This window comes from Frankliniella occidentalis, unplaced genomic scaffold (assembly GCF_000697945.3).
Source record: "Frankliniella occidentalis isolate FOCC.00 unplaced genomic scaffold, Focc_3.1 Scaffold71, whole genome shotgun sequence".
Taxonomy (NCBI): domain Eukaryota; kingdom Metazoa; phylum Arthropoda; class Insecta; order Thysanoptera; family Thripidae; genus Frankliniella; species Frankliniella occidentalis.
The window spans coordinates 1,156,374-1,172,073 of NW_026267201.1; the positions used below are offsets into that span (position 1 = coordinate 1,156,374).

At 61.9% G+C, this 15,700-nt stretch overlaps 2 protein-coding genes across 2 annotated transcripts in view; both read right to left on the reverse strand.

Annotated features, from left to right (window-relative positions):
• The window catches only part of LOC113206287 (uncharacterized), an 83,854-nt gene extending 81,334 nt beyond the window's left edge, over positions 1 to 2,520 (reverse strand). Inside the window, exon 1 of the mRNA XM_026422294.2 lies at positions 2,517 to 2,520. The gene's annotated coding sequence lies outside the window, so the exon portion shown is untranslated. The remainder of the gene's footprint in view (positions 1 to 2,516) is intronic.
• The window catches only part of LOC113206310 (uncharacterized), a 20,753-nt gene extending 6,903 nt beyond the window's left edge, over positions 1 to 13,850 (reverse strand). The window contains exons 1-3 of the mRNA XM_026422334.2: positions 13,412 to 13,850; positions 8,505 to 8,564; positions 3,321 to 3,395 (exon numbers count right to left, since the gene is read on the reverse strand). Coding sequence (XP_026278119.1) covers positions 3,321 to 3,395; positions 8,505 to 8,564; positions 13,412 to 13,666 — 390 coding nt within the window. The 5' untranslated portion in view covers positions 13,667 to 13,850. The remainder of the gene's footprint in view (positions 1 to 3,320; positions 3,396 to 8,504; positions 8,565 to 13,411) is intronic.
• Positions 13,851 to 15,700: the final 1,850 nt, after the last annotated feature.

Below are 15,700 nucleotides of genomic sequence, written 5' to 3' on the forward strand. Positions count from 1 at the left end.
GGGCCGGGGGGCGGGGCAGGATGTCCGCCGCCACCCATTCAATCCTAGAGGCGCCACGCCGCGCCGCGCCACGCCCGCGCACCGCGCGACCAGCGCGACGGGTTTTCCAGGGCGGCAGACAGCGCGGCGGGTCGCAAAGTGGATAGAGATGGAGGGGCCGGCGTGGCGGGGGCGGCGAGAGGAGGGGAGGGAGGCCCGCAAACGTTTTCGGTCAGACGAGTCCGACCGCCGCGCTGGCCGCCGCTCTGAAGGTGCCATAGAAATTATAATGGTACAATGAGTGGCGGAGGATGCGAGAGGTCAAGCTCTTCGCTCCGCAGCAGTCTGAGGCGAGCTCCCTTTCAGATAATAATGCCTCGACAGTGGGCCCACAGCGCCGCACAGCGCCCATCCATTGCTGACCGGGGGCGGGGCGGGGTCCGAAGGGTCCGAACCAACGCGCTATTGTCCAGCTGTGCGGCCGCCTGGATAAAGCTCCGCCGGCCGTGCATGGGGTGCGTCGTCCAGGCATCAAAATCGGCTGGGGGTCGGCGAGGCGAGCACTGGCTGTCGCGAAACGATCGAAGCGCGGTCCGAGGTGGACTGCGTCGACTGCGTCCTGAAACCCGCTCATACCCACGACCACAGGCTTCGACGACGCCCCCGCCTTCCGCCACCTTCGAAGGCGCGCGCAGCGGTGGCGCGCCGCTGGCACCTTGGGCACCTTGGAGGAGGCTACTACCACCACCTCCCCCGCACCTCCGCCACCACCCCGCTGGCTCTTCTCGGAAACCTGAGCCGAGCCGGGCCGTGGCGTGGCACGGCATGGGACACGGCCCGCCCCCACCTCCCCGCCCCGCCCCGTTGGGACCCGAGGGCCCCGGCCAGCACATGCCGGGGGCCCGGGGGCCCCACCCGGCCCAGCTGGGCCGTGCCGAGACCCGGGTTCGCCCACATTTCACACCTTCACAATTATGACCCCGCCTTGGCGCTGGCCTCCCTGCCTGGCCGGTACGGCGGTGCCCAGGCACGCTGGCTGCCTGCCGGGCTGGCCGGCTGTCGGGCGGGCAGCCAGGCAGGCTCTCCAGCAGCAGCAGCAGCACCGGCTATCCAGCTCCAGCCATTCGCTTCCCAGGCCTGGCCACCCGGCCGCTGCTGGAGCCGCTGCTGGAGCCGCTGCTGGAGTGGCCCGGAGAGGAGCACCGGGCCCCTCTGCCTGGTGTTTACAGCCTCGGGGCGCGGCGGGGCCGGCTCCCGGCTCCTGGTCCTCACCAAACAGGAGTGCGAGTGAACTTGCTCAGCCGCTCGCCGCCCACCAGGGCAGCCCACCACGGCAGCCCACCAGGGCCGGGGCCGGGCGGGGCGCAACTATCAACACGCCGGCAGATTTACTGCCGCGGCCCACCGGCAGGAAGTCCGGGGGTCGATCCCCTCCCACTGCCTCGCGCCTCCTGCCTTTTTCTCTCTGCGCGGCGCGCCGGCCGGCCTAGAGAGACTATAAGGAGAGAGGCGACAACTGCCGGGCGCGCCGCTGCGCTGTGATTGGCCAGCTCGCTTTGGTGCCCCAGCATGCACCCGCCGGGCGCTGACTGGCGGGGCGCCGCGCGGCTCGGGGCTCGGGTCGGCCGAAGCGGGCCCGAGCGGGCCCCGAGCCCTAGGCGCGCGGAGGGCCCCGCCAGTCAGCGCCCGGCGGGTGCATGCTGGGGCACCAAAGCGAGCTGGCCAATCACAGCGCAGCGGCGCGCCCGGCAGTTGTCGCCTCTCTCCTTATAGTCTCTCTAGGCCGGCCGGGCGCGGTGGGCGCCCACCGCCAGGACACTGCCGGGAAAACGAACGCCAGCAAAGCGCCGCGCTGCCGCAGCTGCCACTAGACTCCAAGCCGCTCCAGGAGGCCGCTCCAGGAGGCGGCTCCAGACGGCGGCGCCACCCGCAGGAGCCGCAGCAGCTGCAGGTGTGAAGGTGCCGCGGCGAGGGTGCTTGTGCAGCTGGACGGGGAAGGTTGGCGTGCGGCCGCCGCACTCGCTTCGCTGGCGCGCCAGCCACAGACCGCCATCACAGGCCTTTGGACAGAATGGGCAGGCCGTGCCGTGCCGCGCCCGGCCTGCCACGGCCCGGGCGACCAGGTGTCAGGTGAGGTGTCGCGGACCACAAAGACCCGCCGAAGTTTGCAATAATAACATTCCGAAATACAACACGGCCCTCCACCTTTTGCTGCTGCTGCTGTCGCTTTCATTTCTCACACCCTCCGCTGCTGCTGCTGCTGCTGCTGCTTCCTACGAAATGCGCGCGCCAAGGGAGGAGAAGCTTACGGACGGATTTCCACCGCCGAACCGGACCCTAATAATAGCACACTGCCATTATCATTTCGCGGGTGTGCAAATCCCCTTACTTTCCCCACGAAGATTCTGTGAAGTTTTTCTACCTCCCTCCTGCCGAAACTCCGAAACCTCTTCTTCCTCTCTGCATCAATCGTCAACAAAGCTGCAGCGGATGTGGAGGCAATAAGAGAAGCAGGAGGACGAGGAGGAGGGGCATGAGGGGGCGCGCGAGGAGAGGGGCGGAGAGGGAGGAGAGGAGAGGCGCGTCAGTCACGTGACCCACACATAATCTGCATATCACGCCGCCGACGCCAGGATCGTTCAGCCCCGCTCCCTCTCCTCCTCCGTCTCTCTTTCTCCCTCCTTTACGTCTCTCACTCCGTCTCCCTCTCTCCCTCAAAACGGCAGCGCTCGGTCCGCCCATCAGTATCCTCACGCGATTGTGTTTCCTCCCCCGCCGCTCCTCCGCACTCCTTCCACTCCCCCTGACCCCTCCTAACCACCACTCGCCTCCTCCTCCTCATCACGAAGACAGTCGTTTCTTTTCCTCCGATCAATGTTCCCTGATCCCTTCTCTCACCCTCGCCTCTGCATATCCTCCTGCGATCGCGCAGCAGCAGCAGCGGCAGAGGCAGAGGCAGCAGCAGCAGCGTCCCGCCCGCCGCTGCACCCCCGCTGCCCCCGCTGCTGCTGGCCGCGCTGCTGGCCAGGCCCATGCCAGGCCTCTGGCCGCCCGGCCTCGCCCCTCGCCCCGCCGCCAACATGTCTGCCGACACCTCACCGAGCCTCACCTGCTTTTGTTGGCGCGATACGGTCGACGCTCTTTCGCTTTGGATTTACTCGACTTGAAATGCGGACTGGACTGGACTAAAGGCGCAGCAGACTGCCCCGCTGCTGCGGCAGATGAAGGCGGGGGACGAGGGGGAGGAGGAGGAGGACGACGACGACGACGACGACAACGACGGCGAGGAGGGGGGAGGGGAGGTTGATGTTGTGCTTGTGGTGCTGTATATATATACTCACACAGAGATACGAATCCTTGCAGACGCTCGCCAGAGTCTCCGGGCCCCGCTTCAGCCGCCCGCAATGGTCCCAGCACTGAAACAAAAGGGAAACACAGAGACGAGTCAGAAATAATAATAAGATCAAGGAGGAGGGGGGAGAGGGGGGCAGGGCTGCGCTCGGCCCGGGGCCCAGCAGACCCAGGCCGCCCCGAGCCCAAGCGCGGCATAATGTTCGCACGCGGGGCAGCGCGGAGCGGCAGACGATATTTTAAAGCCCCTGCATTATCTGATATCAGCGCCCGGCCATCGGCGCGGCGTCGTATCGGAGGGGGAGGAGGGCGCCGGAGGGGCGGAGGGGAAGGTGCCGCCGCAGGTCTCCGCGCGCGCGCGCAGGCAGGCAGCAGGTACACGCTCACGCACACGAGTTCAACAGGCCAGATACCTCGAGGGAGGTACGTACTAGGCATTTTGGACTCGGCCCCGAGCCAAGTTCAAGCGCAAAGGCGTGAGATTTGCGCGCGCTCGTTTGTGTGCATATGTGTGTGTGTGTGTGTGATTTTATTCGTGATTTTGCATGTCCTGGGCACATTACCTGCGTGGGGTGAGGAAGAGAGGCGGTCCTTCTTCGTCTTGAACTCGAGGCATGTTTGTGATTCTCTCATACACATGCACACGTACTCACAGACAGACAGACAGACAGACAGACAGACAGACAGACAGACAGAAGATAGACAGATAGACAGAAGCGCACGCTCACACCCATTCCGTTTTCCCGCGCTTCTTCAGGTTCAGGTAAATTAGAAGAAATGCCTCGCGCGTCAAGTTTTCCACTCTCTTTTTCTCCCCTCTCTCTTTCCCTGTCGCCTCGCTCGCTGTCTCTCTCTCTCCCACTCTCTTTTCTTCCCGCTTTTTCTCTCCCTCTTCATTTATTCTGCCTCGGCAGGTCCCGGGGCGCCCGGACACGGCCGGCCGACAAGACCCTCGTCAGGAGGCACACAGCGGAGGCGCTGGGGCCCAGTGCCAGGAGGGGCTGGACAGGGACAGGGCCGATACCTGACAAAACGACAGTTGGAGTGTGGGACGAAAACATTTGGCACGAAAGGCGATCCCGGGCGGGCGGGCCATACTGGGCACGGCAAGGCACGGCATCACAAAGCGAGGCGTAAAGCGATCATTGTACACTGGAGCGGCAATTCGACACTTGAACGGCCCAAACAAAGCTATCCTCTTCACACAGAGAGACGGTATGAAGGAATCCCTCTCAAGGTGTTTTTTCCTCATTTCATCTCGCAGCAAACGAAAACGTCCAGATCACGACGGCACGCAGTGCGGCGTTCTACTATATGGGGCTCGATGGATGGAGTACCGACCGACCGACCAGGGTGGAGGACCTGGTCCAAGGGTCCTTGAGCGAGCAGGAGACCTCCACCTCAGCCTCGGACTGTCTGAGGCTTAAAAAGCATGACAGCAGACATCACACACACACACACATACACACACACACAGCGCAGGTGGAGGTGGGATGAAAACGAAACGTGATGCCTCATATCTCCCCAGCCATATAATGGCCGAATGGGTCCCTACAGCATGGATGGCCGGGTCGGGTCCTAACCCCAACGACCAAGGCGCCCGGAATACGAGCAGACAACCTAATCTGGGAGTTGACGAAGTCGACCAGGGAGGTGCAGCAGGGAGGGCGAGGCGGCGCGGCGGCGGGAGGGGGAGTTGTGGCCAAGGATACACAGAGATAGATTTCCCTATAAACATTCCCCCCGCCCCGCGCGCCCCGCCCTCATGCGCGTCACTGGCGTTGATAAGCGGCCCCAGGAATCCGCTGACCCGCCCGCTGGACGCGTCGTGGCGCCGTGGCGTAGCGTAGCGCAGCGTAGGGCGTGCGTAGCACTGCGCGGCACGGGGACGCGGGACGCGCCAGGGCCCCGCTCTGAATGGGGAGAGACAGAGAGAGACAGACGGCAGGACCTGCTGCTCGAGATTTCTCGGAAATTGCAATTCGATTCCAAACCGTTTCGCCCGAAACGCGTCGCATGCGCGGTTGGCGCACTTTTGACTCGGAGTAGAGAGTCGATAGAGAAAACAAATACGCGTACGACGCCTGCTGCTGCCGCTGGAAAAATAAATAAAAACAGTGGCCTCTTTGTTGTTGTTTATCGCGCCAGGACGAACAACACACGGCAGCCGGCACCAGGAGGCAACGGCATCTCGTGAGGAGGAACGGGTGGCTGCGACTGCGCCGCTGCTCCGGTGACGGCAGCGGGCTGTGGGGCGCCACATGTGACCCACCTGTTGGGTCGATAGGCAGGGCAGCTGGGGCCCCGGGCGCCTCGTCGGGCCGCTCCTGGGGCGCAAGCAGCGGCGGCGGCAGCGGGGCCCGGTCGCCAAAACACGTGTAAGCGCATTAGGGCCCCGATAAGGCCGTCCAGGCCAGCCTCCAGCAGCAGCAGCCAGCCCGTCAAGACAATCTCGACAGAGGGGGGCGTCTGGTGGTCGGGTGCGCCCCGCCTCAGTCACATTCGACAATGTCGTAAAAATGTATCCATCACGAGGCTCGTTCGGGACCTTCGGGACGCCGACCCTGCCTCCCGCCTCCCTCCCCCCTCGGGCCCCTCTTCTTCTCCAGCCTCGACCCCCCCCCCCTCAACCCTTTCCCGCAGGTCCATGTGTCCCCTCCTCTCGCATTTTAGGACCCCGCCGACGCCGACGCCGACGGCGGCCCTCCCGGCGGCCCCGTCCCGGACGAAACACACAACGGAACGTGTTATGTATCGGGTCATCCGATGGCCGTCCGCCGCGCATTCGCGCCATGGGGACGACCGCCCGTGCCCGTGTCGCAATGAAACTCCGAGACACGCCATATATTTGTCCTCGGCGATATATCTCCCCGTTCCCGTTCCATGGGCGGAGATTGACTCGCCATTTCCCGCGCGGTCCTCTCGCAGTTTCTTCCGCTGCCGCACCGCGCCGTCTGTCCTCTGTTCCTGCGTTTTACGCCAGGCCGTCCTCTCCCGCCCGCTCCCGCCCGCTCCCGCCCGCTCCCGCCCGCTCCCGCCCGCATCCTCAGCAGCGTAATGGCGATAAGCCCGACAGGGCAGGGCGGCGGGGCGACGGATAATCACACAAAATATGGCCTTTGTCAGAGGCACCCACCCGCGGCTCGGGCCCCGGCCGGCATGGCCGATGTGTCGCCCGGACAAGGTTGCTGCCTGCCTCTGGAGCCCCCCTCCCCCCAGCCTGCCTGGAGCCTGCCTGGAGCCTGCCTGGAGCCTGCCTGGAGCCTGCCTGGAGCCTGCCTGGAGCCTGCCTGGAGCCTGCTTGGAGTCTGGCTAGAGCATGGCTGGAGCATGGCTAGAGCATGGCTGTATACTGACTGCAGCCTGACTGAAGTCACCTGGAGCCTGACTGGAGCCCGGACGGCCTGGCTGCAGTCTGCTTTGAGCCTGACCGGCCTGGCCGGGGCCTGGCTGGAGCTCGGCCGGAGCCTGGCCGGAGCTTGGCCAGAGCCTCGGCGTGGTATCGCTCGGCTCGGCTGGTTGTTGCCCTGCAAATCATTTGACAGACAACAAAGTCCGAGGCGGCCGTTCAATGTTGAGCTAAAGGTGTGCGGCGGGTGTGAGCGCGCGCGCGAGTGTGCGTGTGTGTGTAACACGGGTGAGGAATGTGCTCACCGGAAAAAGAGGGAGAGGAAAAGAGACGGAGAGAGAGGGAACAGTAAAAAGTGGCAGTGGTTGGAGAGGGAGACAGACAGAGAGACAGACAGAGACGGCGAGAGACGTGACGGCACAACACAGGGGTGTGACCGAGACAGTTCTTATAAGGCAGGGCGCTTTACCTCCTCAAAGGTGCGAGAGGGAGCCGGGAGAAAAGGATCAAAAGAAGAAGAGGGAAAAGAGAGAAAAAGAAAAACGGAATAAACGCGCGGCGGAAAATCGGGTACGACGTATATTTGGAGGACAGGCGGTGGAATGCCGTAAAAGCTAAAGATGGAGGGCAGAGTGTGGCGTGGCGTGGCGCGGCGCGGCGTGGTGTCAGCCCGCCGTAAATTACATTTCGCATAGTGAAGTTCAGCCCTTCTCGCATGACGCCACGCCTGGCCACGCCCCTCGCGGCGCGGCGGCGCGGCGGTAAAAAGAACAGACGAGTGAGGCCGGGTGAGGGAAGGGCCGTCACGGAAAGCGTCGGAAAGGGGCGGTGCTGGGCAGGAGCAGAGGACCCAGACCAGGACCAGGACGTCGTCGCCGACGAACGTCTCCCTCGCCCGACGACGAGTCCGTCCCGCCTGATCGTGCACAGGCCCTTCTCCTTGCGCGGCTCGGGGCGCAGCCAGGGCGCTGCGCGCGCTGCTGCAAAAGGTTTTCATGGTGCAATATGTAGTACCGCGCCGCCGCCCCGCGCCGCCCCGCCTCCCGATGCCCCTTTGACGTTTACAGTCGGAGGGGAATAAATGCCGCCGTCGCAAATGTTACTGCTCAATTTTTGCTTTCTTTTTGTGTTGTTTTTGTTGTTGTTTTCCTCGTGTCTGCAGCTCCGCGCGCGCGATCGCGCGGGTTTGTGGCATGGTCTCTGGCCTGGTGGTGGATGCCGTGTTCCTCCATACAGCAGGGTGGTGGTCCCATCCCCCATCCCATCATGGGCGCCTTTCTTTCTTCTGGTTGCGTTAGTGTGGATTCAGAGTTCACGAAACGCAAGCGTTATTTTCACGCCAGGCGTGGTTTTCATGCTTTGTAAGTTTAACGCAGCCAATCTGGAATCGACTTTCATCACGCCGGGCGTGAAAATCACGCTCGCTTTTAGGGAACTCTGAATCCACCTTTACTTACACCAGATGCACGCGTGCGTGCGGGCTTGCCTATCCGTGGCTCACCGAGGCGCCCTACGCGGTCCCGTGCGTGTATGCAACCCACCTGCACGCCTGCATCCAGTATAGAGCATAAAGCAGAAGAAAAGAAAGGCGCCGATGGACCACCCTTACACTGCCCTTCATCTCATGGGACTTTGATTTTATTTCTCGCCGCCGATTTCGTTCGTAATAAGGGTGGGTCGTGAGGTGTATGTAAACACAAGGGCCATCAGGATATTTCTATCGCCACAAAAACAAGTGATAATAAAATCGAATAGAAACATACTACGCTTAGCACAAGGAACGAGCAAGAAAAGCAAAACAGAAAAACAGGGTGTGTGTACTCACCATCATGCAGTCGTCGCTCCGGGAAGCGCAGTCCGGGCCGCCCTCGGAGGGCGCGGCGAACTGAAACACAACGGAAAAGGAAAAACGAAATGAGACAACAATCCATACGCAATTGGCCCTCGCACCGCCCCGCGCCGCCCCAGCCGGCGTCTTTCGTTCTCTTCTGCTCCGTCTCTCTCTCTCGCACGCACAGGCACAACCCGCGCTCGCTCGCGCGCACGTAACATACGTGCGTGCGTACGAACGTGCGTCCGTACGTACCACACGTGACGTGAAAAGTGCAGGGTCCCGACCCGAGGAAAATAGAGGGTGCGAGAGCGAGGTGAGCTCCAGAAAAGTAACAATCACACACGTGCAATGAGGGGGGCGCGAGGTGTGAGGGAGGAGGTGAGTAGGTGTGAGAGAGAGAGAGCGAGAGAGGCCAAGACAATGACACTTGATGAAACTATTAGAGCGTCGGTCGGGTCGGGGTGTAATGCAGGACGTGCAACGTATATGGCGTGTGTTGTCCTCGTCGCACTCCCTCGACCCGGCGGGTCCGGCGAGAGAGACGAGGACGGCGAGCCGAGTGGGTGGGGGTGGCGATGTAATTGAGGGTAATTTCTCTCGGATGCGGACGACGGGTGGGCGAAGCAAAAGTTAAGGGGAAAGGGGGGAATTCAAACGCATCCCACCGAATCGTCTTCTTCACAGAAACGCGCCAGGAGACCAGGCGGGGGGAAAAGCGTCACTCTACACACGACGCGAAACGAAAATGCGTTACAAAACTTAATCATACAGTTCATGCCCTGGGCGACTGTGGCGCCGGGGGTTTTAGCAGGGCGGGCGGGGCGGGGCGAGGGGCGGGGCGATAGGGCGTGAGGTCCCAAACGTCTCATTTCGACTCCTCTCCATTCATTAGCGTCACTCAGTCGGCACAGGGGTGTGTCGGAGAGGGGGGGGGGCGTCAGGGCCTGACTCGCCCTGCTGGCGCGCCTCTGTAGATGTGCCCCGGACCCCGGAACCGTCAGAAAAATCAAGTTGTCCTGCTGACGAGGGACTGTCAGCCAGACCCGACACCCTATGGGCCCACCCTGACGCACCCCGCCACAACATGCCACGCCCCGCCCGGCCGCACCACGCCACACCCCACCAAGCCACGCCGAATCGCGTGCGTGCTTCTGGGCAGACACGCACATTCGCATACTACACTAGATCCCTCCATCTCTTCGCGGGGTTCCCACGGCCGCCGCCGCCGCCGCCCGCCTCTCGCTCCCGTTACCGAGCGCCGCCGAACAGCCGAACACACTGACCGCAAAAAACACACACACACGAGGCAAAAGACCTAAATGTGGAGAGAGAGGGGGCTTTGGGGCTCCACGGCAGAAGCGGTGAGCGCGGTGCGCGGGCCGCGCTAGGCTGGCCAGGTGGCGGACAGCAGGTGGCTGACCAGGGCGTGAGTCATCGGTCAAGACGACCTGGCCGGGCCGGCGGAGAGCGCGGGGTCGAGGTCAGCGCCGACGACACGGTGGGAGCTGCGTATCGGCAGCGTGCGCGGGTCAGAACCGAGCAGCGGCGTTAGTCTGCCACACCTATGAGCCCACCCAAAGCACAGCGACACCAAAGCAGCGCCCGTGGCAGTGCGGAATCCGACGGGGGGGTTGACCGTTGCACGATATGGCCCATGGCCCGCCCCCCGCTGGTGCAGGCGCCCCGCGGCCCCGCGGCGAGCGCGCGCGTCTCGGCCCCCGGGGGCAGGCTTACAGCTTGCTGAGGGGCTTTGTGTGCAGCCGGTTGGTGGTGGTGGCGGGACCGTCGGCGACACCTGTCGACTTATGTGGCGCGGCCGCGGGGCTGGGCCGGCGTGCACGTGCCCATGTAGGGGCGCCCATGTAGGGCCCCGGCCGTGCCCCGGCCGTGCCCCGGCCCAGGCCGTCGCCGCGCTGCCCCCGTTCAGTCAATCACCCGGGCCGCGGAGTATAAATCGTGTTATGGTCACCTCATCGGCCTCCTCGCGGCGGCGGCGGCGGCGCGGGGGTGGGCGGCAGCATGGTAGCTGGGGAGGGTGCCGCGGGAGGAAGAGGTGAAGCCGACGTGAGGCAATTACAAGGGACGTGACGGCGGCGGCGCGGGCAGCGGGCCGGACCGTGTCGGCGGCAGGGTCGGCCGGTCACTCTGATGCCCGTCGTGGCGCCGCGCCGGCCGCGCGCTCGGGAAAGGAAATGGGCCCCATATCTGACGGCTATCTCCTAAACACTACATTGCGAGCCGCGGCAGCGCCTTACCAGGCCGGGCCGCCGTCCGCTGCAATGGAACGCTGCAACAGACACACACAAACACACACAGGCGGGCGTGCACACACACATGCGCGCGCATGCTGCTTGCGGCGTTCAGGACGTCCGGTCCCCACTGTAAGCCAAGTCGACTACCACCGCGGCCACACTCGCGGGCCGGCGGCGCGCGGGCGGACACGGAGGGGCGTGACTCTTTGGCGACTCCGCGTAGGCCGCCTCGTCGGGCTGCTCGTCCATCCGGCCGGCGCAGCCCGCGCAGCCGGTGCAGTGCGCCCCCCGCCGCGCTCCCCGCGCACTCGCGGGCGACGGCGCCAAAGAGCGCCGCCCGGGCTGGGCTGGGCCGGGCTTGGCCTGCAGTGCGGGGGCCGGCGGCCCCGTCGTCCGGCGCGCCGCCGCTCCGCTCCGCGCCACGCTGTCGCCGTCGCGTCGCCCAGCCCAGCCGCGCCACGCCCCGCCATCCAGGCCGGGGGCCCGGCGCCGTCCAAGGACCTGGACAAGGTTCCGCCGTCGCGCCGGAAACCCTGCGGCCTGGGGCATGGCAGAGCCAAAGCGGCCCGGGCGGGAGCCTCGCGCTGCACCGGCGGAGGCGCCTCGAACCATAAGAAAGGGGAAGAAAAGAGGTTCAAACCAGATCGGAAGGCTTGCTGTAAACAGCAGCGCTCAGGCCCCCGGGTCTCATCCGTGACGCAAAGGCGCACGGCGCCAGGGGCCGGGACAAGGGGGTACGGAGGGGTGGTGGGGCTCTAACCCCTGGACGGGACCCGAGTACATACACCGAGGGGTTACTGTCCAAAGCGGTCGAGTCAAAATTAACTCAGGCTGGGTGCCGAGGTCGCGATGACGCACTTGTGTGCATCGACCAGTGTTTACACGGTAACGTCCTGAGCTCCTCTCTCTGACCTCACAGTGCCTCCTGATCCTGACTCACGGACGCCAGGCGGGCGATGGACGCCCTTCGACTCGGCGGACTCCCCGGTCGCGGCCTTGGTCGGGGGCGTGCGCCGGGGCGCGGCGCGCGTGGCGGCCCCCGCCGGTCCTCGCCCTGGTCCGCCCGCAACCGCGGCAGGCACGGTGGTGTAGGGTCGCGGCAGGGTGACCCGGGAGATAGGTTTATTATTGGTTAACGATTTACTGCGATTTGCGCTTAGGGATTTGTGATTTTCGGTGCAGTATACACTCTGCGATTTCCAATAAGACTTGCGCTACAGTTGCTCATTTTGCGCACTTCGCTTGTAATCCGCAATTAGAAACCGAAATTCGGCTGCCTAAGTCCGACCGGACGCCTAGCTGGCCGGGCGATGATTCTGGCTCAAGAAAATACCCGTCAAAACGATATAAAATGACATCGTTGTGTACATCGTTTCGATGTCACTCTGATCGTTTCGACATCGTCTCGTTATTGGTTCCACAGGGCAGTTCTCACACCAGGTCCTGCCGGCCCGCTTCGATCGGATCGGACCGCAGTCCCCTATCCGCAAATCTAAAATCGTAAATCGCCTACATCTTCCCGGTCTGACTGCACGGCGGGCGCAATGACCGTGCAATGACCGGCCCAGGTCCCAGGTACCCGATTAGGCGAACGCTCATTCTTAATACTTCTCCTATTCAACGTCCTCAGCTGAATCGCACACCTCAGAAATCCCCTCGTCCAGTTCTGCTGCTTCCACCCCTTACCTACACTTTCCCTCTTTCCGGGAAATCCCCGAGCCCGGGGGCTCCAGCAGCCCCGCTTCTCGACCAGGCCACAGCCGGGCCCGTCCTCCCCCCGGGCCGCCCCTCCCCCCGCGCTCATTGAAGACCACGGCCACAACAATGGATTATTGGGTTTTAGTCAAATCCTGGCAATCAGCCGAGGAGAATGGGACTGGCCGCAGGGCAAGGGCAACACGCCTCGTTTCCGAGTTTCCCGCGCCGGACCAGGCCGGGCCGGGCCAGAGCCGCTGCTACGGGGAAAAGATTTCATACAGCGCGCGCGATTCCAGTTGGTGTTTCCAGTATCCGGGCGCGGGATTCACAGAAAACGTCCAGCGCGCTAATTAATGAAGTGATTGTGAGGAGAACGGGCCGGGCGCGTGGGGACGAACGGCCCCTGAACAATCACGGGAACATCGCTACGAAACGGAGCACATTATTTACAAGGAGGAGCGAGAGCCGTGTGTGCTGTGTGGTAGCGCGCCGTATGAGGGTCGAACCCACAATTAAGGAAGGAAAGGGGGCATAGTGCGAAATTATCGGGAACGACGGAAAAAAATCAATCCCTGTGCAATGAGCAATACCGCGTACATACGTTGAATACGCGGTTATTCACACAGTCGCCCAAAAATCGCAAACTCTTTCCCCAGCGACTATAACTCTTTACTGTGGTTCATATTTGAAATTTCGGCCACGGCAGTGAATGAGGAGGAGTCACAAGAGTCGACTTACAGAGGCCAGAATTTTGAACTTTGATCACAATAAACAGTTAGTTTGTTCCTAGCTGTATTGGCATATGAAAGCTTAATGCGACCTTAAGTTTTAACAACCCTTAAGAAATAACAACGGTGTGAAATACGAAACACATGAACAATTGTTTAAAGTTTCAAAATGAACCAGGCGTACAGTAGTACCACAGTGAACAAAAATGATCACCCTTACCTTCTCTAGGCAGGTGGCCCTGCAGCGCGCGACCATCACGGACTCCCCGGCGACGTCGGCGGCGCACTCCTGGTCCTGCTCGGCGCGCACCACTTCCTCGGGGAGCTCCTGGAGCACCTCCGGGGCGAGGTCCGCGAGGCGGCCGTGCTCGCGCTCGCGGTCCTGGTGATGGCGGTGGGGCTCGGCGGCTACCACGAGCACGCCGAGGACGGCGATGACGACGCGGAGGGCGCGCGACGACGCCGTTCCGCTCATGATGCTGCTGATTCTGCCAATAAGGCTCTAGCTCGATGAACGCGATGCCACGACGCGGTGCCCGTACCGTCCGTCCCGTCCGTACTCCGTACCCTCTGCTACGCGTGCAGTGCCGGTCCCCGGTCCGGTGTGGAGTGCCGTGCGGTGCGGTGCGGCTGCGGCACGGCGCGCGGCGCGCAGAGCGAGCTGGGGCAGCAGCCGGCCGGCCGGCGCGGCGGAGCGCCCGGCGGGGAGAGGAGGAGAGGAGAGGGGGGCTCGTCCAGGCTCGGCGTCGGCACGCCGCCGTCCCGGCACCCTGCATGGCCCCGCCCCCTCACCCGAGGGGGGGCTCGTCAGTACACGGGCCACACCCCCGCGGGGCCCCCCTCCTCCGCGACTCCTCCCAACCCCCGCCCCGCTAGTACTACGCACTCGCACCCATTGATAAGAAGGGCGCCCCCAGGACTACTATACACAACCGTCCGTCCTTTGGGGTTGTGAGTTCGCTCGCTCGAAAACGATAGGGTAAAGTACTGTTTGGCGAGCTTTCAGTAGGTGAACGACAAAGTCACGGATGATGATACTTACCTTAGGGACGTGGCGAAAGTCAAAAGGCGTGGGCCACGTTAGCCCGAGCCTAGTGAGCTGGAGGCTGGAGGCTGAAAGTATATTTAAATTAACTCATTGAGAGACAACAACCCAATCATATCTAGGAATTACAAAGAATCTTAAATTGGTCGGTTTTACATGGGCTCTTATTTTGGGTCAACAAGGGGCATTTCTGCTACCGTACCCCGCACCCGTACCGTGATGTCACAACCGAATAGGGTGTTCCAGGCCATGCAAAACGGAAGTAGAAAAATAACATACTTGTGATTTTTTCTGTTTCCGTATTGGCTTTGGTTAGTCAAGCTAATCACGTGCCTCTACCTTTAGGTATGAGAAACTGTCAGTTTCGAACTCCCCTCCTTGTTTGAGAGGTTAGAATAATGCACTCCGGTAAAGCTGAAAAGGAGAAGAATGAGTGGATTAACAAAACGGAAGTCACCATGCTACAGCATAGTGATTTCCGTTTTGTTGTTCCCCACATTCTTTTGCATTTTTCAGCTTTACCGCAATGCTTTATTGGGTGCACCCACTCATACACACTGAACGGGAACCGATAAATCAGTGAGTTTGTTCCTTTTCACTTCTAGTTTAAATAGCCTGGAACACCCTCTTATAGTGCACCTTCAGGGCTCGTTATTAGATTTTTCGTGTTTGTCTTGGCGATTTCAATAGAAATCTCATAGATGAATGTCCAAGGAAGAAATGTATCATACCAACAAGATACAAGCCAGTTTTCTCTTGAGACGAATAACAGGGAAGGGCGGCGGGACCGGTCGCATCTGAAGCGTAGTATAAGGCAGTGTATCATTTATATTTTAAAGAGGTGGGGGGGAAATTGAATGGCCAGCACCACTAACCGTACTCAAAGCGTGTGGGTGCCCACTTGGTCTCAGAGCAAAGCAGTTGCACCTGACATTGAAAACCCCAAGAGAAGCGTCTCACAACCCACAACCCAATGTGTGTGTGTGTGTGTGTTTTTTTTTTTGTTTTTTTTTCTTTGTTTCCCCTAAAATGACTCCTCTCTCTAGGCTAGGCTTCGCAGAGCCAGATGAGTGCAACGTGTATCCGCAGACAGGAGTGGCGAGGGCGATGGGTGGGCGGAGGCAGGCGGTCAGGGAGGAACGCCAGGAAAGTAGTCTTCACGGGGCAGAAATAGGAGCCGCGTGGATGCGAGATGCACTTCACCGCACCCGGCAACAAGCACCAACACCCACCAGCCCACCGCCAGCAACGCCCGCTAAATCTGCTTTCTCTCGCCTCATCGCACGTGACGTCACGATCGACGCAACCCCAATATTTTCGCGTCAAAATATTTTCTTTCGATGTGAGTAAATGCTCAGCCAGCTCAGCGCGGCGCTAAACACGTACAGCCAGGAGGTAAAGGGGGGCGTACAGTAGCGCGGTCTGACCATCCCAGCCCCACCAGCGTGTGTGTGTGTGAGAGAG